This window comes from Paecilomyces variotii, assembly GCF_004022145.1.
Source record: "Paecilomyces variotii strain CBS 101075 chromosome Unknown C8Q69scaffold_9, whole genome shotgun sequence".
Lineage (NCBI taxonomy): Eukaryota > Fungi > Ascomycota > Eurotiomycetes > Eurotiales > Thermoascaceae > Paecilomyces > Paecilomyces variotii.
Genome location: NW_021167148.1, coordinates 160899 through 187677, shown reverse-complemented (window position 1 = coordinate 187677; position 26779 = coordinate 160899). Strand labels below are relative to the sequence as shown.

The 26779-nt window shown below is 49.9% G+C and overlaps 9 protein-coding genes across 9 annotated transcripts; 4 read left to right on the top strand and 5 right to left on the bottom strand.

Annotated features, from left to right (window-relative positions):
• Positions 1–5: 5 nt before the first annotated feature.
• On the bottom strand, positions 6–1983 carry C8Q69DRAFT_522958 (hypothetical protein; the record flags this gene model as incomplete). Its single annotated transcript, XM_028633557.1, has 4 exons — positions 6–801; positions 876–1418; positions 1493–1709; positions 1795–1983. 4 exons carry the CDS (start codon positions 1981–1983, stop codon positions 497–499), a joined length of 1254 nt encoding a protein of 417 aa, XP_028483124.1. The 3' UTR covers positions 6–496.
• Positions 1984–4714: 2731 nt separating this feature from the next.
• On the top strand, positions 4715–5979 carry C8Q69DRAFT_473720 (hypothetical protein). The gene has a single exon (XM_028631064.1). The coding sequence runs from the start codon at positions 4865–4867 to the stop codon at positions 5096–5098; it is 234 nt and encodes a 77-aa protein (XP_028483123.1). The 5' UTR covers positions 4715–4864; the 3' UTR covers positions 5099–5979.
• A 66-nt stretch (positions 5980–6045) lies between these two features.
• On the top strand, positions 6046–7943 carry C8Q69DRAFT_325178 (peroxisomal membrane protein receptor Pex19). Its single transcript, XM_028627411.1, has 3 exons — positions 6046–6498; positions 6591–7441; positions 7512–7943. Exons 1-3 carry the CDS (start codon positions 6312–6314, stop codon positions 7620–7622), a joined length of 1149 nt encoding a protein of 382 aa, XP_028483122.1. The 5' UTR covers positions 6046–6311; the 3' UTR covers positions 7623–7943.
• Positions 7785–9280, bottom strand: C8Q69DRAFT_325175 (hypothetical protein). Its single transcript, XM_028627410.1, has 2 exons — positions 8331–9280; positions 7785–8256 (listed from the first exon to the last, which is right to left on the bottom strand). Exons 1-2 carry the CDS (start codon positions 8929–8931, stop codon positions 8033–8035), a joined length of 825 nt encoding a protein of 274 aa, XP_028483121.1. The 5' UTR covers positions 8932–9280; the 3' UTR covers positions 7785–8032.
• A 1-nt stretch (position 9281) lies between these two features.
• On the bottom strand, positions 9282–10793 carry C8Q69DRAFT_325141 (hypothetical protein). The gene is made up of 7 exons (XM_028627409.1): positions 10504–10793; positions 10386–10421; positions 10212–10265; positions 10117–10145; positions 9982–10012; positions 9863–9920; positions 9282–9728 (listed from the first exon to the last, which is right to left on the bottom strand). Exons 1-7 carry the CDS (start codon positions 10687–10689, stop codon positions 9586–9588), a joined length of 537 nt encoding a protein of 178 aa, XP_028483120.1. The 5' UTR covers positions 10690–10793; the 3' UTR covers positions 9282–9585.
• A 1372-nt stretch (positions 10794–12165) lies between these two features.
• On the bottom strand, positions 12166–13221 carry C8Q69DRAFT_325108 (hypothetical protein). Its single transcript, XM_028627408.1, has one exon. The coding sequence runs from the start codon at positions 13114–13116 to the stop codon at positions 12262–12264; it is 855 nt and encodes a 284-aa protein (XP_028483119.1). The 5' UTR covers positions 13117–13221; the 3' UTR covers positions 12166–12261.
• A 2993-nt stretch (positions 13222–16214) lies between these two features.
• Positions 16215–18744, top strand: C8Q69DRAFT_487663 (protein-tyrosine phosphatase 2; the record flags this gene model as incomplete). The annotated part of the gene is made up of 4 exons (XM_028632002.1): positions 16215–16323; positions 17113–17544; positions 17618–17883; positions 17941–18744. The coding sequence occupies 4 exons, from the start codon at positions 16215–16217 to the stop codon at positions 18742–18744; spliced, it is 1611 nt and encodes a 536-aa protein (XP_028483118.1).
• A 1030-nt stretch (positions 18745–19774) lies between these two features.
• On the bottom strand, positions 19775–20627 carry C8Q69DRAFT_405602 (putative VanZ domain protein; the record flags this gene model as incomplete). The annotated part of the gene is made up of 2 exons (XM_028628080.1): positions 19775–20427; positions 20603–20627. 2 exons carry the CDS (start codon positions 20625–20627, stop codon positions 19775–19777), a joined length of 678 nt encoding a protein of 225 aa, XP_028483117.1.
• A 375-nt stretch (positions 20628–21002) lies between these two features.
• C8Q69DRAFT_325009 (Bromodomain protein) lies at positions 21003–25130 on the top strand. The gene is made up of 4 exons (XM_028627407.1): positions 21003–22314; positions 22367–23496; positions 23551–24242; positions 24296–25130. The coding sequence occupies exons 1-4, from the start codon at positions 21204–21206 to the stop codon at positions 25008–25010; spliced, it is 3648 nt and encodes a 1215-aa protein (XP_028483116.1). The 5' UTR covers positions 21003–21203; the 3' UTR covers positions 25011–25130.
• Positions 25131–26779: the final 1649 nt, after the last annotated feature.

The window sequence follows — 26779 nt, the reverse complement described above, 5'->3', positions numbered from 1 at the left end:
ATGATCATGATCATTATTATATTATTATTACATTGCTGAACTCCAGCATCATACAGTATGGAAAATAATAATATAGAATCATTTAAAATAATATCTCATTGTATTGTTATTCCTGTTTTCTTTACTCTGATCCCCGCAATGGCTATGGTACTGCTAGAGTATGTATGTACACGTCCATCATCATGTATGTCATACGAGAGAGAGAGAAGCCATCGTCCCAACTTACGGAAAAAAAAGAACAACCCCAGAAGAGAAGAGAAGAGGAAAAACAGCGTTACCTGGAGATTCTCCAGCTGAGAAACAACATCAAAATGGTATCAACCCTAAACGCCCAGCAATGCGTTGGTATAGAACTTTTCTTTTGTCTTTCCGTCTCCCAGGAATATGACGTGGCCACCGGAACAAGAGGGAATTGAAAAATAAACAATAGTGTAAAAAAAATGGTATACAGGCGAAAGTGAAGATCATCTCGTGGCAGCGTCCTGTTTGGCCACTTTCATTGCCGGAGATGTTGGTTCTGCTCGTAACTGTACGGGGTCTGAAAGTGCATGCTTGCGTTGAGACCAAACGGATCCGTGTCGAGCATCGGTTCGTATTGTCCGAAGAGAGGATTATTGCTCCCACCGTAAGCGTTCTGGTCGACTTCTCCGGTCTGCGAGTTGAAATGAGGCGGCATCCCTAATCGCCGTGAGCCGTTCGGGGCGGGAGGCTGGTTGAAATCGGGTACGAAGGAACCGGCGTTCACTGTGTCGTCTTGGTCGTGGTCGTCGAGCAGGTCAGCTTGGGCGTCGTACTCCTGCTCTGTATAAAGGAATCAACCTAGGACGAACAGAGCACTATGGGGGTAGAACAAGGGAAGGGACGGGACAGCTTGCCTAGTTGGTCATAATGCTTTTGGAATGGTGACGGATAGTACGCCGATGACATGCGGGAAGCGATTGGCGCTGTACCACCGGACATCATCGATTGCGACGTGGCGGGCTCCATGGAATCCGAACTGGCCATTCCCATCGATGACGGGCCTTGATTAAAGCTTCGCTGCTGAGGGAGTAACGGCGGACGGCCATGTTGCTGCTGCTGCTGCTGCTGCTGTGTCTGGAATTCGGTGCTCGTTGGAGACATTGCGCCCGACAAGCCAAACCCGGGGGATCTGGCTGTCGATGGCGAGGAGACGTGAGAGGAGGGAGTCGGCTGGAGTTGAGGTGACTGCACACCGTAAGCACCTTCACGGTGCTGCTGGGACAATCCTGGCAGGTCCGGCTTAGGAACAATTCCAGCCTTTTGCCTGGTAAGGGAATTCCTGTGAATTGCCGTACGGTCCAGGGGCGCCGGCTGTTTTGGTACCATCGTGTTGGGCTTGACCGGCGCCATGCCCGGCGCAGCACTCTTCAGACGCAATTCTGCCTGTACATCAATACCTAGATGACTGGTTAGCTCCCTCTCTCCGGCGTAGAAAATGTCGCCATGAGGCGGTAGGGTAGCGGTCGATTACCTTTCTCCAGCAGAATTCTCTCCAGCAGCGAATTCTTATATCGCAACATCAGACATTCGTCTGCTGCACTACGGTGACTCTGCTGTAGAGACTGGAGCGTCTCCTCATTATGCTTAATGGTCGTCTCCAACTGCTTGATGTACTCTGTGCGCCGCTCGCGGAAGGCAGCCTGGGCCTGTCTATTGCGCTGCTTGCGCTCCTCCGAGGTAGCATAGATCTACAGAGCTTCCTGTCAGTTATTGGGGCCCCATCCGTAGGGCTGCATCTGGGGCGATCGATGGAGACCAATTCGTCTTACGTACAGGTTTTCTGCCTCCTTTCCTCTTCTGCGTCTGGACAACATCCTGGGTCAGCGTCTCTACTTCTGCCTCGGGCGTCGAGACGGCCGAGCTGACGGAAGCGTCGCGCGGAGGCTCGCTCTTGGGCACGACCGTCTCCATGGGCGAGTCATTATTGATGCTGGAATCGTTGGCCTCGAGCATGGAGACCATTGCAGCGTCGCGAGGACAAACCAGTGAGAACGAGCGGGAAATTGGAATCAACAATAACCGCGGGGTCTCAGGATTCAGACGCAGAAAGCGCGCGGCTGTGCGGACACCAGGAACGAGAGCAGCTGGAGAGAGCGAGTAACAGAGCGAGGAAGGGCAAGCTGTGACATAAAAGAAATTGCGTGACAGCCGACGATAAGAAAAAGCTGGAGGAAAACAGGGGAAGACGTGAGGTAAAATTATTTACTAAGAAAAAAGCGACGCGATGGGAGAAAAAAAGTCTTTCCGGGTCAGGCAGCGCCTTAAGACGCTCGCCTCGGCCCGTGAGCTGGCCTTTTTTCTTCTTCTGCGCTTCTAGGAGGGGGGCGTCCGGCTCGAGAACGATCCACTGAACGAACCACCGCTGAGCAGATCTCTTTCTTCTCGCTTGGCTGCGACGACGACGAGCAACTGGTGGTGGGGTGGCCACGAGGGGATGCCGTTTTGTTCGTCATCCTCGACTAACTAACTAACTATGAACTGGTTAGTGTCCCCTGTCCTCCGCGGAGAAGCGCCGGTATAACTAGTAGTTAGTACGGGTAGATCTGGATCTGAAGAGAAACGGGGTCCTGGCCATCTGTCTATCTATCTATCTACATAACTACTCTGTATCTGATCGCTGACTATCAACTCGAGGACAGTGCCTAGCCAGGTACCTGTGCTCTTATAGTACACGCGGACAACCAACACACATGGGAGCAGCCGTTAGGAACCGTCTTTTGCTCTTCTCTGCGAGGGACAAGCGCCGGATATCCTTTCTTTCAATCCATGTCGATGGTAGGGCCGATACCGGGAGCACAAGCGTCGACCGCTGCCATCACTCTGACGCGGGCTGCACAGAGTTCATCATCCTGGTCTGATTCAGGATCATACGGACGGTCAGATCGCAGGTCGACGCTCGTATGCATTGCAGTTTTGTCTGAAAGTCCATGTCTTTAAATAGCGGTCGGGCCAGACAGAAATTCCATGAATCCATGATTCCATGACTTGTCGGTCTGGAAAGTCGCAGGTCGACAAATCCTCGACCGGGCAGTCAATGGATCTTGAAATCGATCTCTGCGATGGTCTTCATCCTCGCTCAGAGCATACCGCCCTGCTCCCATGCGCAGTCCTCAACTTGAGGCCTCAATGGACAAGCTTTTCGCAGCCACCGCCCAAGATGGCGAAAAAATGCGGCGCGTTGGGATTGGAGAAGCGCAACATCAGCAGGTCACTCACAGTCACGAGACCCCGAATCCCGTGCAGGCAAGAATATTTGAATACGACAGTGGCACAACAACAAAAGTCACACTGGCCAGCCTTTCGTTGATGCACCTCACGGCTCTCCTCTTAATTCCTCCTCAGCCGAAGAGGGGTGAAACCGTGAAGGTGAAGCCAGGCGAAAACGAGATCGGCGCCAAGCCGGTCGTGTGCACTTTCCCTTCAAGTCCTAGGCCGTGGTCGAGGGCCGGAGACCTCCGTCAAGGATGAGCTCAACCTCTCGGCCTCTACAAGATGCTGAGCTGAGCCCTTTTCTCCCGTATGACTTCAAGTGGTGGAGAGATTCGATATCCAGAAGACATTGTCGAATCAATTGTCATGCTCGTACCGCTCAATCCCGAACACTTGGCGAGAAAGAGTGGCCCGCGAAAAGGTATCGCGCAAACCAGGCATCAGGGTTGACTGACTCGTTCAAGCCGCGGAGATTATTCGTCGATTCGATAGGTAATCCTGATCCTTGCTACTCCGTACAGTATCAGTAAAGGTCCGTGTGGAGATCTACTTATAGATCTCACGGACGCGTTGGCCATCCACGTGCAATCGGGCCCACCTTCGTAGAGTATGTCCCTGGGCCATGGATATCAGATGGACGCATCGATGATCGTTATTACCAGATCTGAGCACTAGCGCTTCGATTCAATCTATTGCTGGAAATTCGAGGACGCCGTTGCCGGCTCTTATAGATTGACCGTCTTGAATAGAGTTGTGATGCTCCCTACCCTAATGGACTTCTTCTCTACAGATCAGAACGATTCACACCCACAATGAAAGGAGATCGAACTACAAACCCCTTCTGAGACCAAAATTCTATTATTATCATCATCATACAGGTAACTAAACCCTGCAGGCACGTGCCACCCGTGATGATAAATAATCCGAGATTGCAAGAAAATGCAAGCGTTATGCAAGCAACTTCAGCCTGGTAAGGGTTTAATTTACCTACGTTGCATATCATTCTCAGAATCTATCTAGCCGATATCTTCAGTGGATATACCATCGTGAGGTCACCTAATTATATGCTGCTTTCGTACCCGCAATGACACGAACTATGTCGAAATCAAAGATCGCTTTTTTTTAAGTAAAGACTTGGGCTTCGGGACGTATACGTATATCCACGTAAATGCTTTCTTACTTGGGTCTTATCTGCGCTTTCTGGAGATAGATATAATCCATCAAGAGCTGGGCTACCGCCGTCCTGTTATTTATTGGGTGTATTTGAAAACTTATCGATCGTTTTTTTATCACTCATTGATACAGGCCAATTTACTTCGCTGGTTAACGAACGAGCCTGTCTACTATAATGAACAGTAATAGTGCAAGTGACCAATAGGTATATTCATCAAGTAAATTATATCATATATATCATATCATATATATAGATTCTAGGTATCACCGCGGCATAGTCGGTAGAGCGGGGTAATTGCGTAAGTAGGTAGTCAGCTTTGTGTAGGTATTAATATTTAGCTACTCCTCCCACTGAGGATAGAAACTTAGCCTTTTTACTACCATCTATCGGTGGCCTTAATCAGTTAACGGATACATTTTCCAAAAGCATCGAGAGCTTACTGATTTGAATTCCTCAACCATGCCTATTTCAGACGACATTGTTAAAGCATATCCTCCACGTGGCTCACTACAACAGTACCGACTCTCCCAGAGCACGAATTTTCAGTGTACCCGTTGCAAGCAAGATAAGAAAGCCAAGCTAGTAACTATCATTGATGGAAACTGGGATAACCTACTCTGCAACGCATGCTATGGGAATATACTTGCATCGGGGAAACCCTTAGTTATGTCCCAACGGAAAAATTGGGCATAATCCCCAGACACCACCGAGAATACAGACAATCTGCGTTGATATATCCTCGCTCTTAGGGCTTCCGGTAGCCCATTTCAATTGTCGATATTTTCTCCTATGCCTCTAGGTGAGCCATGGGAGGGTAACGGTAACCCGGTGAACTCGACAAAGTACATCGGTCGCTTCTGTATTATTTAAGGATTGGATCTCCTTTATCTCCTTCTTTCATGAGATACTGGACTGCTCGTTCGTCTTGGCTGAAAGTAACTTGTCCTTTTAATTTTTCGGTCCAGTTATACTACTTTCCTTCATCCAGTCGTCTACGTGTAAGCCGCCCAATGCCGTCTGCCTAGTTTTTAGGTCCTGGATTTCGAAAATGGCCTCGGGAGAGCTAGAAACGTCATATTGCTCACAATTTACTTCATCTATATCAAGAAAACCTATGTTCCGCAAATATTTTGCTCTATCCAGCTGTTCAGTTGAATTGGTTATAAATATGGCTGCTCCACGCAACTACAGGGGTTCTTTTTTTTTCTTTTCTTTCTTTCTTTTTTTTTTGATTGATATGACTACGTCTCCCCGCGATAGCTGATTTCCTTCTGATTTATGAGAGGCTGATAAATTAGATAAAGACGAATGCATAGGCGTTGTGAGATGGGTAGCAACGTGGGCGAATCCACGGAGATTGAGTGTATTTAAAAAGCGAAGAGTTATATTGGACCTCTAGCAGACCATGCTAGTTCCTTGCTTAACTCTAGATTTAGAAGGGAGGTGGACCCCATATTTCGATAGAATGACTGAGACTGTGTGTGCATCTAGATAAATAGAAAAAAATCTTGAGAAGTAAGGAGTCAACTTGATATATTTAAAAACGGTGCTGGCCTGATCGCATAGATGCTCCATTGAAAGTGCTAAGATATATCGTAAAACCCTCGCAGATATAAGAAAAAAATAAAGCTCTTTACCAGTTCCCAGATTCGGTATGAGTAAAAGGCGACCTCACACAGCGGCAAAGCTACTCCGAGTTTAGATCGACCAACCGCGGCGATCGGTGACAGCACTTCTTCCCCGCGGCCACCCAAGTAAATCCCCTCATGCGGAGTGAAGGCGTTTCCCAACTCGACAAAACACCGGTTGCATTATTCTGCAGAAAAGCGCACGCAAGAACTTCCTTCCCCCCCTCCCCTCCCCTCCCTTTCAGTCTTTTTTCTATTTCAGCTTTCTTATTGGGGAAATGGAGAAAGAGACGCCTGTCGAGACGGCCAGCGCGCCCGACCCTGCCACCACACAGGCGAATACCGAGCCTCGGTCTGCCTCGACATCTGCTCCCGATACTGCCGGGAAGACCGCATCGAATCCGGCGCCCAGTGCAGCTGCTGATGCTGGCGACGAAGATGATTCTGATTGGGGAGAATTAGATGGTATGGGCGAATTCTGCAGCTTATTCCGCTTGCGAGCGTTACCTCAAATGTTTGTTTGGCGCCACTGACTGACTGACTGATCTATCTTGCAGAGGTCCTGGATGATTTCAACAAGCCCAAGTCGACAACTGCAGAGAAAGCTCCTGCTTCGGAACCTAGTAAGCCAGAAGCCAGTGCGGCTTCAGCAGCCGGCGGTTTCGATGAGGAAGCTTTTCTAAAACAGCTCGAGGCCGATATGATGGCCAGTCTCATGGGTGGCGGTAAGGGCGCAGGCGACGCAGGGCTAGCAGCTGCAGTAGGAGAGGGCGCGCCAGACTTGAAGGCGCAAGAAAGTATGATTGATAAAGAGATTGATGAGCTTTCCAAGCAACTACAGGAGAGTGGGATTGGGGCAGAAGACTTTCTCAAGCAGCTCCTGTCTGAGACTGTCTCTCCAGCCGCCCAGAAGCAAAAAGATGGCCCTGCTGGTGCTACAAAGACGGAGGCAGAGCCAAGTGCAGGAGCTGCTGGAGCTTCTTCAGCCCAGCCAGAATCGTTCCAGGATACGATCCGACGAACGATGCAGCGGATGCAGGAGTCCGGAGACCGCGCCACTGCTGAAGCTACAGAGGAGGGTCTTAACGATGATATGGTCTCTCAGTTGCTGAAGGCGCTGGAAGCAGGTGCAGGTAGTGGTGGTGACGACATGGATCTGAACAAGATGTTCCTTGGAATGATGCAGCAGTTGTCCAACAAAGATCTTCTGTACGAGCCGATCAAGGAACTGGACGGCAAGTTCGGCCCTTGGCTTGAAGAGAACAAGGATAAGGTGCCGGCGGAGGATATGGCGCGGTACCGGACACAAGCGCGCGTTGTGAGAGAGATTGTAGCCAAGTTCGACGAGGAGGGGTACTCCGATGATAAGCCCGAATGCAGGACGTATATCTGGGACAGGATGCAGGAGGTACTGCAACCCCATTTTCCGGAGATTGATTTGACTTGTAGACGAAATGCTAACGATTTTCTCCAAACAGATGCAAGCAGCTGGCAGCCCGCCTGAGGATCTCATCGCAAATCCTTTAGCTGAGGAACTTAAGGGCACCGGAGGCGATGGACAACTTCCCCCGGATTGCCCGACGCAGTGAGCTGCTAGGATTTTGTATATCCCATAACTCTTTACGTGTCTTTTTTTCCTTTTTTCGGACACTTAGCGGGAGACAGGACCCTCTCTGCGATTGATTGGTTGGGCACATTTACTCGATGACCACAGGTCGTTATAATAGATTATGATCTATGTCACTTGCGCAGGCACGATTTGTATATACATAGCCCATACTTCTGATACCCCCTTTTATCTGCACAAAATATGTACCATGGCAGACACCACATGTGGCCGATCTTAGGCCCACACAGAGACATTCAAGAATGAACATAGGTCTCGAACCACGAGTCCAGAAGATTAGACCGACCCCATAACGCCGCACAATGAAAGTCACTCCAACGCCACCCAATGCAAGAAAGAAAACAAAAAAGTTGAGAAGTCTCGTTAGGACGATCAGCCACTCATATCCATGTCCTGACTATGTTGCAGGTGTCCAGCGCCTTGAACATGGTCCGCCAGATCCATGAAGATATCATCATAGTCATCGTCGCTGTAAAACGAATCCCGCTCGCTGCGCGGTGACGAGGGCGCATTCTGCGGAGCCAATTCCTCAAGGGCCTCCTCCATCTCATGTTCCTGCGAGATGTACTCATCCAAAGCGTACATATCCGCCTCATCTGCTCTTCCGTCAGCTCCACATCCCATTGATCCCAAGAGTAAATGGCAATCATGTAGTTAGTTGGTTACATACCTATCACATCACCACGTTCCTCAACTTCCTCCCCCTCTTCATCGAGACCGTGACCGTACTCTCTCAAAATCCCATCCGCACGACGACTCATAATCTCTCCCCACTGCTTCTGCTCCGCCATATACTCCATCATCATGAGCTGCTCGCCGCGCGCATCGAGTCGACCAGCTTCCCGATCTCGCTTCACGCGGCTCAGGAACATATCTCGACGCTTAGCGCGCGCTGCTTCTGATGCGGACGTGGTGCCGCGAGAGGCGACTTTGCTCGCTGGATTGGAGACTTGAGACGCGTACCGCTGGGCGTATGCGGATGATTTGGGAGTGTTGTTCGAGAAGCTTCCGAATTCGAATCGGGTCTGGGGGTTTTGATCATCCTTGCCACTGGTAGTAGTAGTGGTTGAGGATGAAGTGTTGAAGTTGAAATTCGAAAAAATCCCTGATTTCGGAGCTGGGGATGAAGAAGATGATTCGGACATCGGCATCATCAGTCGAGATGTGCGACTCGCATCGCGCGGAGCCAGCGGCGAGGAACGCGCAGGTACGTAATGGAACGAGTTCTGGAGTGGGATGTGTGTTGGATGAGGGAGCGCGGAGACGGACATTATACTTTTTGTTTTCTTCTCGGATGATGACTTTGTTGCGTTTGTAAGCGATGTAAGAGCTTCGTTGCGTCTTCTTCTTCTTCTTGGTCAAAGGGTCCTTCGGGTAGATAGATGGATAGAGTGAGAGTAATAACGTCTATCCAGATCTAAAATCAACAAGTTTTGTACCAGCCACTCCGCGTCAAAAGGTCGAGATTCGCGTTAGATAGACTAGTCTTTTGTCACGACGTCACGCGGATAGACCCCTGCGCTAGTCCCGATTCGCGCATATAGCATTCCTGAGGCAGCCAGCCGCGCAGATCTATCGAGGGAGGTTGTTTTCTCGCGTGTCTACGAGTAGATTGTGGGTGGAGATTGGGTTTTAACTTTGGAGAGGTATGTGTCAATTCACTATTGAGGGAGAATATGGTGTTTGTGGATCGTATCGTGTGGTTGGAGTGGATTCTGCAGATTAGGTAGCTAGCTGTACTCAACTCGGCCTCCTTACGTCCTCCCCCTTTCTAATGTATTGTACAGTAGTAGTTAGTACACAGACAGTACTTGGTCATCTCATCCCGTCTCCATCAATTAATCATACTCTTGATCTCATGCGTATAGCTCCGAAAAAGGGCATCCTAAACATCAAACCCAATACTCCCTTCTTTAATCCATCCATCAGACATCAGGGACATCACAAACAATATCGAATTCTTCATCAAATGGAAACGTCTGCTGCGGCTCAGGCGCTGCATTCGTCACGTCCGCGATGGCAGCGAATCGAGTCACGGAAGCGGCCGACTGAGCGAGACGGCATTGTTCTGTAGACAGATCGCAAACTTGTCAGCCTGATTACCTACCCTTCATGAATCAATTCGCGGGGAAGTATACGGAGTAGCGTTAATTGAAAAGAAAGGATGGATGGATGGTGTAATAAAGAATTCATTCGACTGACTCTGCTGACTCTCGCAATCTTTCACTGTGAAATTCGAGGTTTTGTTCGTATTCGCTTTCTGCGTATGTATTGTCAGCTTATGCGAGTGGTATGAAAATCATAGATAGGGTTTCTCTAACAAGTTGACAGCTGTTGAATTGGTTATCGCAGCTGTAGAGGAAACATGTTAGTAAGGTCTGATATGAAAAAATCAATCATATACGGCAGCCTGCTAGCATGTGTATAAGCATGGTACTGCTACTGCCACGACTAACCTTCTCTCTCCTGCAGATTGGAAATCCGTCTAGCAAGAAAAGAGCAAATTAGAAAATAAAAATAACCATAATCCTAGAAGGGAATAGAAACTCACAAACGTATCCCCATCGACGCCAAATGGTCTCTCCGGATTTCCTGTATCCGTGATCTAATATATGTATGTACCAACATGCCATCAGCGAACGCTCGAGAACTTCAAGAAACCCCCACACGCCATTTTCGACAGAATAGAGCTCAAAAGAGAAACAAAAAAGAAATACTCTCTTACCGCCGGTGCAGCTGCTCCCATAACTCCTTTAAACACCTTTTCTCACCCGCAAAACCGATCAGTATTATCCACGGAATATAAAAACCGCCCAATACAACAAGTCCAGAGCAGAGCACACCTGTAAATTATCATCTTTCCTCTTAACCATCTGGCCGTATAACATGCGCATCATCATCGGGTCCAGTTTATGCGTTATAGCCATGGATGAGGCGTCGACGACGACGACAAGAGAGCAGGAAAGGAATTCGAAAAGGAGAAGAAGGATGAGGAGGGTTGTGAGTTGGGGGTGGCGTTGTCGTGGCATTTCGCTTTCAAGGGTTGGGATTGATTGCTCTATAGATAAGAGAGATTTAGGTTCCTTTCCGATTTATGATGGCAAAAGTGACGGTAACGATGTTGATGGTGATGGTGATCCCCGCCAATGATTATGATGATGATCCGTAGGAATCGCAAATATATCCTGAAAAAAAAGAAGAAGAATAATAATAATAATAATAATAATAATAATAAAACTTCTAATACACACTACTTTCCCTTGGAAATGCAACAAAAGAACAAGACAAGGAATTCAGCAGACTACAAACGAAGCTAAACCAGGATTTCTCATCCCTCTCTCCCTAGACCACCGCTATGATTCTCAAACTCATACTCCTCTCCCCTCCCCTTCCAACGCAGAATACCCAGTTCTCTAACAAAAGATCGAACTGGATACTATTTTCAGACTCAGAACCTACCGGAACAAGTAAGAGATACTAATCCACGATACCTTGTCAAGTAAAAACTCCTGGGAATTTGTAGCCATGTCGGGTAAGTAGTTCGAGTTTCAGATATGTTTGAGCCAGGGCTTCACCGTGTTGGATTTCTTAACGGGACGAGCTGGTTCCGAGAGGTAGTCTTACATCATGTTGATGCCTCCTGGTAGAGAAGAAGTTCAAGAGAAGAGTTATTTTTATCTGATGCTGCTGATCAGCGGTTTTAGAGCCTTCCAAGTGCGGGATCTTCACGGTGCCAATTTTGTGCACGGTTCCTTCAGTAGTGTCACCGAGAATCAGAATTGACATCATTTCTTATGCCTGTTGATAGATACTGCATCACTAGTGTCAATTGGTCACGGTTAGAGCAGTGCCTAAATCAACGCTTTTTTGATTTGATTGCTGACTCTTGTCAGAAAGATATTACATAGATACACAGAGGAAAGTTGTGATGCAGATGTGCATCCAAATCAACCCCGTCGAACTGGAAGAGAAAAATCTAGAAGACAGGAACAACCGGATTCCCACGACATGCCTTTCCGGCTATTGTTCGCGGATAATCAAAGGGGGAATAGTCCATATATGCACAACAATGACACAACCCATTGCGCGAAACTCGTGACTCCTGGTAGCCAGGTGGGAATCATCGCGAGTTTGAAGGCTGAGGGACGGTAAAAACAAAAACCGGAAACAGCCGGATGATCGAGAGTAGAGGTATCTGAGAACGGGACGTGCAAGATTGTCGAGAATGGAACAGTGAGTGAGTCTATGTGAAATGAACGGAATAGTGAGGATAGTGCCGCTGCGGGCAATCCTGGAAAACAGAAGCAGTCGTGACTCGATCCTTTCCCACCTAGTCGCGCCAGTGAAAAATAAATCCCGTGAATGATCGTAGAGAGCGAATGTGGAGAGGCAGCCCCAGATGGGCGACATCCACGGCGGAGGTGCTTGAATCGTAAGTCGGAAATAACCCGACGGTTAGTCGACCACGCAAGAGACGTCCATCCGTGTAGCCTCAAACCATGGTGTTCGAACTAAGTCGTAACAGCAGCGCAACAGAAACCCAAACCGACCGGATGCAGACCAAACAAGTTTCATTTTTTTGTATTTTTTTTATACAACGCTTAGAAGTTGGATGCAGCATTGACGGGACCGGGGTTATGGTACTGGTCCAGCGTTGACTTGAATGGCGTACCGGCAGGGCTGGCCGCTTTCTCTCGACTGCCAGCACCGACAGCCGTACCGGCGCTCATCAGATCATCCTCGTCGGTAGCGTCCCTGTTCCTCCTGCGGCCCCAGACTCTCCAGAAGACCAGAGCGATGACACCGATGACAATGGCACCACCAACACCAACGACGACACCAATGACGACCTTCTTCGAGGACTCACTCAGGCCAGAGCTGCCTGAGCCGCCGGAGCTCTGGTTGTTTAAGCTGGGGGAACCCGTCTCAGAGGCCGCGGTGGGAGTGGAGGTATAGGAAGAGGCCACCGGGGTTCCACTAATGGTCTTGGTGGTAACGATCACCACAGGAGTGGGCGCGGGGCCAGTGGTCTTCGCAGCAGTGGTGGTAGCCGAAGAGTCGCTACTCTTGCTGACCGATGAGGTCTCGGAGGTCGAGGTGGGTGCGGTAGTGTCGGACGTCTTCGCAGCCGTCTGACTCGTCTGAGAGGGACTGGGCTCGTTTGTGCTCGAGGACTTGGAAGTGTCGCTGGTGGTGGTAGCGGTATTAGCGGTGGTGGTAGGGGCTGCAGACTCTGTTGATGATGCAGAGGTCGAAGGGGCGGAGGTCTCTGAGGACGAGTCTGCGGACGAGCTGCTGGAAGTCGCGGAGGAGGCAGCAGCAGTATCGCTGGTTGAGGATGCGCTGGACAGAGACAACGGGTCCAAGGCGCTGATCTTGTTGTCCCTCTCGTCGACCTGGACGGAGCCGGAGAGCACGGCGAAGAGGGCCAGACAGAGCCAGAAGAACGAACGCATTTTTGCTGTGATATTTGGCGACTCTCGACTCTGTATAGATATTATGGCTGTACAGAAGGGCTGTTCAGCCGTCGAGAAGGAGGGTCTGAACGCTCAGCGATCTGGCACTAGTGACTGACGACCCAGATAGATCGAGGGAGGAGAGGGCCAGAGGATGTGAGAGATATGATGAAGAGAACGACTGGATGGATCTCTGCGGACGATAACAGAGATGGACAAAGACAGAAGAGGCCCTAGGGCAGGAGGAATGAATGACCAAACGAGAGAAGTCAGAGAAAAACGAGGGGGAGTTTGGTATTATTGGAGAAGGGATGTGAAGGGAGTCAAAGTCAACGGACGAGGCGAGACGTGGAGCGAGCGATGGATCCAGCCCAGGGCAAGACCAGGAACCAGTCAGCTGACCCCGGCGGGAAATTTGGCTTCCAGCCGTCGGTTAAACCGTTTGGCCCGCTAGACAGTCCTAGGCTTAGACTCAATCTCTGTCTCGGACTCTCTCGCGTGCCCAAAAATAAACCCCAGGCCGACTATTAATTAATTAGGGATTTGCGATGCAAAAGCAGAATGGTGTCTTGTCTATCCACCAGGGATGGACGGAGAATACTCTATGCAAGAACTGAACTCGAGGGACGTTAGGCTCAGGGCTGCACGTGCTGTGCAGTAATTATGGTTCATAAGAAGAAGTCTTCAAGACGTGGGGGGGAGGGGGGGCGCGATTTCAACGGTGACACGGTTCAGGAATGCTCGCCCTGCGCAGGAAAAAGAGTTAGATATTCTACTCGAGAGGAATGAAGCCAGCTCGCGCCTGGTCTCTGCTTCATTAAGTATAATTATATGAGCCTGAGCCTGCTGCCCTCTGGCGAGGTTACGGAGTAATACACGATTCAGGTGCCAACCCGGTGCCTCTCTGGCCGTTTCACCACGTCGTCTGATCATCGTCCTTCCCACCCCTGGAGAGCGACCAGCAAAAACCCTCATTTCCCTTTTCATCGCGCCGCTGGAATCTCTTCCAATCACCCGGTCGCAGCGCTGGCCGGATAGCCGCTCGTTGGCATCGCCGGTTCATCCGCTCCGGCTGCCATTCATCCAAGGGTCATCCGCGGTAGAACGGTGGTCAACTTGTCAGAAGTAGTATCCGTAATCGACTCGAAGGCGGCTTATGAGCAGGCATTAATGCACTAATTCATTATTTCGCTTTCACTATTCGCTGTCTCTCGTTCCCATGCTGCTGGTGTGTGGCTGTGTGGTAGTATCGTTGCTATCCCTCTGTTTCCGTGAAGAAAATCGGGAAATACGAGGGCTACCGACTGCGTAGGATTATTATTATCATCATCATTATTATTATTATCATTAATTAGTTAATTACCAGCATCATCAACTAACCAGAATATTACTGTTTATTATTAATTGATTAGCCACACAACACCGGCCCTCCCAGTGACGAAACAATAACCTAACTCACTAGAGTAGTTAAGTTACTTGACCAATAACTATACGGGCCATGAAAATATCGACTGCCCTATTAACTATTATTGTATTCGCCTCCCATGATCAACCCGAGACCGGGTTCTCCGCAGATCTAGGGCTGCTGCCCAGAGAAAGAGGAAGCGCCCTACGCCGCTGCAGAATTACCATACATACTTATGGTACTACTGCTGTAGTACTACGGAGTACTGCTGCTAGACTACCACTACGAATGATCATGATGTAACCTGGATCTGACGATCACTACTACCCTCGCTCCTTCGTTCTTCATCCTCAGCTGGCTATGGACCCGACCTTCGCTTCGGACACTGTCCGTTTCGTTTCAGCCCTTTAGGTCTTGCGCGTATCGACCGAACGTGGGTTGGTGCGCTGCAGGTTAAGAAGAGTAGGAGTTTATCATGCATTTTTACTGGATTTTTAATACGTCTTGCATGAAATATGCAAGGATTGAGAGTGTTGAGACTATCGAATAACAGGTACAGTGCTACGTATGGATCGTCATGTTTCGCCAGATGGCTTCTGGTCGCGTGTAGATGAGATCTGATAGGGTTGGAGGGTGTCTGATCGGCAATGCGTCTGCCCCTTGGCGTTTGTACATGTATTATATATTCTCACTCGAGCATTTTATCTACAGCCACTGGATGGATGACTATCGATATATGGGGATCGTCGCGCTGACGATTTGATTTTATTATATATATATATATATATATACCCCGACGGGGTCAAGATCCCTTGATAACAACAATACAAGCAGTGTATGCTTCGATATTTCAAGTCCCAGCCAAACCGGTGAAGTCAAGCGGCTGGACAAAGCGGAATGAAGCAATCAGAGGTTCGCTCTTCGGATAGAATGAGGGACACAGTCCACGGTGCAAGAGTTCTGTAGCCCAATCTATATCCGGTGTGTTCTGTCGATATGCCCCAACAGATAGAAGAGACAGACAGATGTCAAAAGAAGAAAAGATGGAAGTCGTACGAAGTAGTCGATACTGTGAAATTCGATCATCGAGCAATAAACGACGAGATCAAAACGTATTGCGATTAGGAAGGGGTATCATAAAATCCAAAATCCATCACCCATGCTGGTAAACAAGACTCAAAATCCACCGCTATCGATTACGCGGTTTGCCCTTGAACTGCTCGCTCAGTTCGTCTTTGAAGAGCTGCAGAAAATGCTTTGCTCCTGATCCTGTAGGGTCGTTCCATTGTTAGAGGATTTCAATACGGAGGGACATATTCCCATGAGAGCCGGTGGATTCCGATAAAAAAACGGAAATAGAAGCCAATACCATTATTATTATCGATCTTCGTGCCGCCCATCTCCTCTGGAGGGGTTCCATATCTGAAAATTTGGATCCTTCGATGGACTCTCCCGACCATTCGATGGAATGTTGGACTGGCGAGGAGCTGTGCGGGACGAGCAGAAAAAAAAAAGGGTCAGCAAGCGAAGATCAATTCAAGACGGCGGCAACCATCAGACATACGCGGCCAGTGAGCCAGATCTGTAGATGGAAAGAGAGCTGTTAGCTTGCTGCGCTGCGGTGGCCGAGGTGAAAAGAATTTTTTGGTCGGCGAAACCCACCTCGAAGGCTCGCAGCCACCACCCTTTGAACATGACTGGAGTGGCAGCAGCAGCTTCACTAGCTGAACAGGCTACGAGTTTCACGGAATGGAAATCAAGATTGCGCCATTGGCAACGAGGGCATTCAAGCGTGCCGCTGAGTAAATAATAGTTAGGTCACGAGCTGGAATAAGAAGAAGAAGATCGCAGAACGGAAGAAGGCAAGCTTTAGAGTGAGAGACCCGAGGCACAACCAAGACATTCCTAGAGCGGGTTTGGTTTGGTCCAACGGATGACCGGCAGTAGTGGACATGAATAATGATGAATTCAAGATCCATTCCCCGGCATCTAATTAGTTACAGAGTACAGTAACTACTCTAATCACTTAATAATATGATTATTATCGTTGATTCATATGATGATTTTGATTCTCTTTCCTATATCTATCCCTCTTTATTCTAGATCTTTCAATCTTTGCCACTGGGCAGCTAGTGATCCGGTCGTCAACTTGACGGGTCTATAGTTATTATTTATGACTCCTCTTTTTGCGCATCATCATCCGGATCTACCCCCCTTAATCATAATCAGTTAAGTCTTTCCTTATTCTTTAATTATTAACTGGACTGCTGGGCAGGTCCGACAAGGGTCTTGTCCCATTGTACACGCAAAAGACACTTCCACATTACATATTATTGTTCAGAACCAGCCCTGGTGGCACTGGCAGAGACCCTGTTAGCGACGAGTTAGTAACTCTAAGTCTGTCCATTCATTCCAACGCATTCTGTCTTGCCCGCCCGATTCGCGGAGGGAGACTCATTTGCTATCTACGGATTTCTCGGCGTCACGCAACGTGCCCAACACGCCCAAAGTGGCTTTGCGACAACATCTCCAGCGACCGCGATTCGTGCGCGCGGGAGTTGGAAAACTGGCTGCACCACCACCACCGTCAGCGTCGCCGTCGAGCTTCCATACCTGTCCCGACCTGTCCTCGCTGCAGATATCGCGACCAGACTCAGCAAGCAGAGCAAGTGTTGGCGCATCCGACAGCGGCGAGCGGGAAACAGCGACGGGGCTACCCCGCTGCCCCTCTCCAGAGTCGCTCGCCCTTCGCAGCAGATCTCGGAAACTCGCATCGACTGGGAAGCGGGCGTCGAAAAAGGCGCGCAGCGTCCTGGGTCGGGTTCGCGCCTTGCAGAGGTCTGCTGCGGCTAAGATGGCGCCCTCGCCGATCAAGATCGATACCAATGTTGCAACAAAGCGTGGGCGTTCGCAGGACAGCGATGAGATCCCCGCGGACTCGTTGATCGTCGACCAGGGAGCAAGTGCACAGCGGCCTCACAGCAATGTGCCTCTACCTCCGTTCCTCTGCCAGTCATATTCAGGTCGGTTCAAAGCTCGAATCTCGCAAGATGCTTCAAGAAAAAACAAACTAATCCGTGCATGCTGGGCCCTTAGAAATCCACGAGAAGTTTGATGAACTCGAATGGCGTCAGAGACGTCGCGTCCACGAGGGAACCACTGCCAACGATGGATCGCACCGCTGGGCGCTCGAAACAGGCCCCGAAGCAAAGGCGCGGAACCGCTACATGAACGTGTTGGTGTGGGCGAACTCTCGGATCCGTCTCAAGGTGCCCGAGGGCGAGAGTGATTTCATCAATGCGTCTCCGATCGTGTTGAAGGCTTCCACTCAGGGTGAGGAGAGGAGATATATCGCAACGCAGGTCAGTTCTGAGCCTTTGTCGGGATCTGTTGGACTTTTCTCACTGACTCTTGACTAGGGTCCCGTCACAGGACAAATCGCGTATTTCTGGCACATGGTCTTCCACGAGAGCAAGGAAGAGGCAGTAGTAGTGATGCTGACCCAGACCGTCGAAGCTGGCAGGGAGAAATGTGCTCAGTACTTTCCCTTGGACCAGGAAAAACCCACCATCGATTTACAAATAGAGGAAGAGGATCCCTTTATCAACGACGAGGCGCGTGACAAGGTCAAGGAAAGCATGAGTGGCAGAGTCACTCTGCTGGAATCTCACTGGGACGAATCCTGTCGCTCGCAGGTCCGCAAGCTTGAACTCACGATAGGCTCGGAGTCAAAGATTGTCTGGCATTTCTTATTTGGGGGTTGGGCGGATTACTCCAAGCCTGAAGGCGAGGATCGCCAGGCTCTTCTCGAGCTCCTCAAGGCCTCTGAATCCAAATCTACCACCCCAGATAACCCTCGTGTGGTGCACTGCAGTGCTGGCGTTGGGCGCACCGGCACGTTCATTGCTCTGGACTATCTTCTGAAGGAACTCGACTCCGGAGCGCTTCTGGAGATCAGTGATCCCCAGGTAGACCCCGTCTTCGACACGGTCGATCACATGCGTGAACAGCGGATGATGATGGTGTACAATGAGATGCAACTGCTGTTCATCTACGAAGTTATCAGGGAACAAGCCGAACTGAGGTTGGGTCACGGCAAGGAGAACGACGGTCGGACGGGTTCCAAGGATGGCGATCCAGATATTAGATCTCCTAAGATGGCGAGGCTATCCTCCGATTCGGATTACAGGGCAGCCGAGAAGCCAGAGCTACAGCCTGTCTGAGGCGTTGCAACCTCGTTGCCACGCATGGAGACTGCATACGAAAATGTTTATGTCTTCCTTCTTCTACCCACCAACTTTTCTTTTGTGCCTGTCATAGAGATACATGTCTTAGGTGCGCGCGTTGATTCTGCATTGGCCCAGAGAGCCTTTCCCATACATGTTCACCTGTTGCATCCCTTTTGCATTTCCCTGGGACACAGTGTGTCTTTCAGGATTTTTGCAGCTCCCTTTCCACCCTTTGGTCTTGGTTGATGGGGCATATCTCCCTCCGCAAACAGAGGGAATTATGCTTACACCGGCCTCGCCCTTTCTCGCATATGTTTTCTTTCAATGGTTTGTCAGAATAATACCCTGGTTTGTTTATCCTTCTTCCCACGACCCCATTATTGCCCAGTGCGTCATGTCAACATTAGAATTCATGTACATTATTTCGATCCAGTCCGACCAAATTGAGAATGGAGAGTACTATCATCAAAATGCGAGTATCGAGTATTTGCTGATCCTATTGATACATGCAACGCACTGAATATCAACAAAAGTCATCCTTGCAGTATCATTCACTTAAACTTTGCCAAAGTGCCCCTCTACCTGAGCAAAGCATTGCACTTGAAAATTTGCAGCACGATAAGAGGATATATCAAAATGACAAATAGACTAGCTGGAAACACACATCTGGTTCTCGTCATAACGTACATGCACTCGTAATAGAGCCTGGGCTCTTTTCCTTCTCTTCTCTTCCTTCCTTTCCTTTCGTTTCTTTTTGCGGAAATGATGCTTGCAGAGACACGGCTTCGAAAAAAACAAAGAAAAAAATAAAAATAAAAAAATAAAAAAAATCTGAGGGGAGTACTGTGATAACAACACGGTATCTTGCAACAAAACAATGCACAGAGAACGTGACTGGTGGTGTTGTGAGATGGGAGATGGGGGATGGGAGATAAATAAAGCCTTCGGTGCCGAACAGTCCAGAAGAGGAGTATAGGAAAAAGAAACCAACTATGTCCACGAATAATCCATAACAATGGACTACTCAGTCGCTTCTCTTGCCTTCTCCACCGGCTGTACTCGTCGTGGGACCGGGCTGTCCTTCGCTCGGAGCATTCTTGCCGGCTAGGCCTTCTGTCTCCCTAGGTCCATCCTCCGCATCCCAGTCATCCACTGCGTTCTCGTCCCAGTTATCTACCTCCTGCTCCAATGTCGTGACACCGGTTTCTTGAGGGCCTAGGTGGCTTTCCTCACCGCCGGAGCCGGGGTTGACGCCTAGCTCGACATCGTCACCGGCGCCATCGGCAAAGGCACCATATCGTGCCTTTCGTCGACGCTCGATCATCCGCTTATGATACCAGCTACATAGGCCGATAGCACCCAGGCTGCCGACGACGTTTGCGATGACATCGAACGGATCGAATGCCCGGTCATTCGGGAGCAGGCCTTGGACGATCTCCGACCCGACTCCCAGGACTAATGTGCAGACGAGCAGGGTGAGATGCAGATTGCGTCTTCTGGTGGTATCTGAGATCCAGTAGAAGATCAGAGAGAGGAAAAAGAAGGTCACGAGGTGCAGGAATTTGTCGTTCGGTTGGAGATGAGCGGGAATCGCGGGACCGGAGCCATCATCAGAGGCGGTGCTGTGAGGCAGGAGGCCGATATAGGCGGAGAGAAGGACGAGAACCGCGAATGCCCCTGGGATAATAGCATTGTTAATACTGCTGTTTTTTGTAATGTATATATATACCAGCATGAAAGAACGCGCTAGCCAGCAGCTAACAGAGGTACCATGGCCATTGACGCTTTTTGTGCCAGAGAGGTCACAATTCCATGAAATAGAAAGCTGCCAGGAATTGAGGGTGACACGTACCTGCAAAAGGCCAACGGATTCGCATCGTGAAGAAGGCTGATGTGGTCTGCTGGGAGTCTGTCTGTCTATCTATCTGGAGGCGGAGCTGCGGGTTGGACAAGTTACGCTGGCGGCGCTTGCGTCATGCGCAGTGGAGGCAGATCAGCACGGGGCAGCAGTCTGGGAGGATCCGGACAATGTGTTGTTTGAACAATAAGATAGATAGGGAGAAGCTCCCCAGAAGGCCCCAGAGAAGGCTCAACAGGGCGATGGAGAGAGAATCGTCCGCTGTGGTTGTCTGGTATCGTCCTCACTTGACGGGAACGTCGAGAACTGCGCGGTTGGTCCGACTGCCGTGACGGCGCTGGGCTGATGGCCAACCTCACCTCGTTCCTCCGCGCAAGAACCACCTCCAGGAGCGCCTTCGTCTGCCATCGACGCCGCCCCCTCACCATCACTTCTGACGCTGGAGACATCGTGTCGCGCTTGCTCGCGCACTCTTCTTGTCCCGCGTCCCTTTTTTCCCGTCCGAAATTACCCCGTTGTGCCCTGCGACACCTCGTCATAAACGTGGAGAAACGGACCCCCTCGCCCGCCCCAGAACCGGGGATTTCGAGCGACCATGTCGCTCGCTCAACACCACGCCTGGCTGCCACCAGGACATCTCCGGCCTCCCGATGATCATAACGACGTGCGCTCCGTCAATGGCCTTCCAAAACCTCCCCAGCGCCCCCGGACGCCTCAGACGCGGGTCTCCGTCGGCGCGGATGGGTCCCAAACGGACAATTTGATATCGGAAAGTGACACCGCGCCGGACGAAGATCCACGCATCGCCATGTTCCGTGAGCTGTACAAAAAGAGCGAGGCGAAGATTGGAACACTGTTTAGCAAGGAAAAAGCCGATGCTGAATCTAGGGATGTCGGACCGGCCACCAACGATGAACCGGAAACCGCCGCCGCACGCGCCAAGGAGGAGGACGCGCCTGCAACGACTGCTCCTAAAAAGTCGGCGAGAAAGATAGATGAAGATGACTACGATGAATATGATGAGGAGGAGGAGGAGCAGGAGCAGGAGGAGGAGGATGATGAGGATATAGGACCAGTCGCATCTCCAGTCAAGGTCGCGTCGGCAGCTGCCGTTCTGGAGTCGAGTGCGGACCCATCCCCTGGCCATCGGCCTAGCATCGCAACCGCAGATAGCTTGAAGGATATCAAAAAGGAGACGGTGGAGGAGATTCGCAAGAAGCTCGAGGAGGACAAGAAAGCTACGGAAGAGGCTGCAAAGAGGAGCTTCCATACAATGTTTTACACCTTGGAAAATGATAGGGACGCTATGCTAGATCAGCAACGGCTAGAGGAGTCTGAAAGACAAGTCGAGGCCGAGATGTCTGGCCAAGGTGTCACCGCTGGTGCGAACACCACCAACACCGGAACGAATGGCTATGGTTCTTTGAGTAGCGCGAATCTTGGTGCTTCGAGTCTGACCCTGAAGAATTTGATTGCTCGCATTGACATGAAGCGGAATATGGTGCAGGCCTCTGATGCGGAACTTCGGAGTCTGATGAGCGAGGTTCGCAAAAATCGAAGTAAATGGGCTAGCGAGGATAAGATTGGTCAGGAGGAGCTGTACGAAGCGGCGGAAAAGGTGCTCAGCGAGCTGAAAGCCCAGACGGAACACTCAACTGCTTTCCTAACCAGGGTGAACAAACGAGAAGCACCTGACTATTACAACAGTGAGTCTTGCGCTAATTTGCTTATCATCAGGCGGGTGCTAATACACAACAGTCATTAAACATCCCATGGATCTGGGGACGATGACCAAAAAACTCAAAGCACTGCAGTATAAGTCGAAGCAGGAGTTTGTCGACGATCTAAACCTTATTTGGGCAAACTGTCTGAAGTATAACGCTAATCCTGATCATTTCCTTCGCAAACATGCTCTGTATATGCGTAAGGAGACAGAGAAGCTTGTGCCCCTGATCCCTGATATCGTAATCAGAGATCGGGCGGAAGTCGAAGCAGAAGAGCGTCGACAGCAACTCGCAGAGATGGACGGAGCCGAGGAAAGTGACGACGAACCCATCATGTCATCTAGAGGTAGAAAGGCACCTGGGAAGACATCCAAAAAAGGCGCTGGACCCTCTCGCGAGACTCCGCAGCCTTCTGAAGGTCCACAGGGACCTCCTCAAGCCCAGTCAAACGCTTTTGTGCGTTCGGATTCCGATGCTGCTATGGATGGGAGCCAGAACGGATTTGCGACACCACCCCCTGGCACTCTAACACCCCTTGATGCCGCTGGAGGTGGTGCACCAGGGAGTCAGACTGATGCAATGGATATTGATGGTTTTGGCCCTTCCAGTACCGTTCTCAGCGCCTTGTCCGCTCCTGGTATCGATGCTGAAGACCCAGAATATAAGGTCTGGAAGCAAGTCACCAAGAAAGACCGCGCTCTTATTGCAGCGGAGAGACATCGCTTATTCAAGGGTGACAAGCTTAATTCCGATGAGCCAGCTCTGCTTCGGACAAAGGCCGGGATGAGAAGATGGCTCAGGAACCAAAAGCGTGCGGCTGAAGGAGAAAAGACTCAGGAGTCGAATTCTCAGGCCCTGGAACCAGTTGCAGCCGGCGAGACCCTCGCGGAAGGGATAGAAGTTGAAGACAAGGTTATTCCGGACTATTACGATGTTATGTCGGGTATTCCTGACCTTCCTGACCATCTTCTATGGCGAGAAGATGCTGAAGGCAACGTCGTTGATGCCTCGGAAGAGTTCCTCCGGATTCTCCCCAAGGGCTCCTTTACCGCTCCCGATAGCAAGTTGTCGCGGAAGATGGACGCCAACATGCGACAGATGCAGGAGACACGGAAGATCTGCTCCAAAATTGGTATCGTAAAGCAGATGCAGCTCCAATCTCAAGTATGAACATCTCTCCAAGATGTTTCTTTTCTGATGCAGACTAACGAATATTAGATGTACCAAAATCAGTTCCAGAAATACAACCCAGAACCATTTGTGGAGCAGGATGTTCCAACTCATGTTATGAACGACGAAGGACCAGTAATAGCTCCTTGGGTATGCAAAGCTGCACTGCAACGGTCTGTTGGAAAGTTATTCTATCACGCCGGTTTCGAGGAGTACCAACCGTCGGCCCTGGACGCAGTTACCGACATCGCCTCTGACTTCTTCAAGAAGATCGGCGAGACATTCAAAACTTACATGGAAGCCCCGAAAGTTCCAGTTTCGGATCCTCTGGATACTTCTGCGCCATCGGCTACTCAGTTTAAGCCTGCATACACGGAGCAAGAAATTATTCTCCATACCCTCTCATCTGTCGGAATAGATGTCGAATCATTGGAGTCATACATCAAAGATGATGTGGAGCGCTTGGGCACGAAGCTCGGTGTTGTCCATGATCGTTTGAGGGCCCATCTGACAGAGTTGCTCCGTCCCGCTCTCGCAGATGGCGGTGCTGATGGCTCCAATGCCTTCCATGACGGTAGCGAACAGTTCATTGGCGGTGATTTCGCTGAAGACATCGACGAAGACTTCTTTGGTTTCAAAGAACTGGGACTGGACAAGGAATTCGGACTCTCCAGTCTCAGTGTACCACTTCATCTGCTCCAGAACAGGATGTATAATGCGGCACAGGCCCAGAATACGAAGTACGTGGCTCCCTTGCTTGACCAAAGAAGATTCCCACTGACAGATTTCCTAGCGCATCGCAAGCAACATCGACGCTCTTTCCCCCTCCTCCGCCATATCCGCGCATATCGCTTCAGACCTTGTCGGATCAGATTGGCTTGGTTCAAAACTTCTTTCGCAGCAAATTACAAGCGAACAATGATGAGCCACTCGTTGAAGATCTGGAACTACCGCCCAAACAGAGACCCACGGTCGCTAGGCCTCGTCTTCCAGCCTCAGGAAAGATCACTGCGCCTTTGAATCTTGCTAGACCTACAAACAGCCCCCAGAAGCGACCACTTCCAGCTTCAGCTCCCAACCAGGCAGCTTCTGCGAGAGGTAGCATATCAGAGCCGAGCAAGAAGAAAGTGAAGAAGAACAGCGGCGCGGCGGGCATAGGCGGATCCAACGCGGATGCACCAGGCGAGGAAATGCCGGTCGCGGATGATATGACGAGCCCGACAGCAACCAAGTCAGTCTCTAAGCTGAAGCTAAATGTTCCCGGTGTGAATGTGGCCTCTGCCGCCACTTCCTTAGACAACAGCAGCGCGAAAAGTGGTCTATCTGATTCCTTTGGTGGAGAAGGCAGCACCAACTCGCATTCCGGTAAAGTGAACGGCACATCTGGCCAGATGACTAACGGGACAGTCGCCGATTCATCCACGGCGACTGCTGGATCTAACGTCGATGGTTCTGGCAACCATGGCGCTGGTATGATCAGTCCCGAAAGTATCGATGGCCCGTCGTGATCTTTTACATCTACCTCATTTCCGTTTTCCCTATCTTCGACATTTGTGTTTTATCTCTCCTTTTCTTTTTGGCCACTGGCAGGGTGCTGTATACATGTTGGGTTTATTTTCCAGTGGACGTAGTTAGGGTCGACCTCGCTTCACGGAGGCTGGATGCATGGATAAGGCTTGTTGCCGCCACATTGAGGTCGTACCTACGTCGTTCTTTGGTTCAAAAGCGAGGAAGTCGAGTCGCAAAAATGATGGCATTCAGGATCGGAAAAAATTCTGCATTTGGTGATGGTATACTGCGCTATGATAATATGGGAATTTATGTGCGCATATCCATAGACTTGTGTGTTGGGACAGTGGGAGGGTCGGATGGCGCAGTACTTATGAGGAGTGGGTTCTCAGACTGTTCTTCACCCGACCCTTCTGGGAATCCTCGTTTTTCTCCGTTTTTTCTGTTTTCATTCTCTCTTCCAATAATGATGATGGCAGCTGTGCAAAGTGACACAAGCAGAAGTCTTCTGTCATTCTGTTTCTTCTTTTTGTGTGTTTCAATATCATCTGGATGGCTCTCTTCCCCTTCCCCTCCTGCTTGGACTGCGCTGCCTAAACGCGCATGCCAGTCTAATGTTCAAAGGCATCGACGAAGGCTTTGCCCTCCTATTGCTTCAATGTCCCTCTGTCTCTGTAATATCTATCATCAACACATCGCGACCTGTCTTGGGCTCCATTGCATCGTTCTATTCCCCCTTCTCATTCATCAGCCCGTTTTCTATACGTTGAAAATGAAGGCCATGAGTTAATAGCATTGGTCTTATACTCGAAATCACGGCGCAGCTTATTTCTCTGACCAAGGAGTTATACACATCCAGCCGGGTGTACGTATATGAAAGAGAGAAATAAAATGGACAAGTTGTATCTCCAAGGATGGTTTGATCCAATCTTGCGATGTCTGGATCTCTGTAGACAGTAGCCCTCGACAGATTGACTGTCCCCTCCTTTTACTCTCTGCTGGAGTGCCTATTAAGCTAAGACAGTTCTAATCCCCTCCTAAGCCTGGCTCTCATGCCAAGGTGGAAGGCGATGATATCTTGCATACAGGAGGTATTCTGTCGTCGAGGTATTTGATTCTAGGACTGGCTTGAATCCTCAACAGTCTGGCGTCGTTGCTTCTCCATCCAATGTCCGTAGGTTTTTCTTGCATGTAAGGAGTAAACCGTGCAGATACTGCACATTAGTTACCAATTCTTCTCTTATAGCCAATACAAATTACAATCTAAGCATGATTCTTTCGACTCCTGTGCCATCATCTACCATGATAACAAAGTGAGGAAGGTTCTAGTGTACCGTCTATCAGAAAGACACTTGGTCTACAAGTCTACAAGTCTACTGTAGGAGGCTAGGAGAGCATTAAGACTGGGTCATAAGTGATGTATTGGTCATTTCCTCCGATACTGTTAAGAGATCACCTCCACCTATCCGCTATCAGCATAAAAGAGACACGGGCCGCCATGCTAATATGCACCGGTTCAGTTAGTTCAGATCCGTTCAAGCCCAGTACAGAGCCGATCAGTTCCAATCTATCTCACGGCTTGAGATTAACAATGCAGAATGAGATGCTCCACAGTCAGGACATGGAAACGACCTAACCCTTTTACCGCTCCCCCAGTGGTCAATGTCAGACAAAAACACGATGGGCAAATGACGAACTTGCTCCAGCTCGTTGTTGCCGGCGAGACAGAGAAGCAGTTGCCCGGAGACCATCCATCCTGATTTTGCCA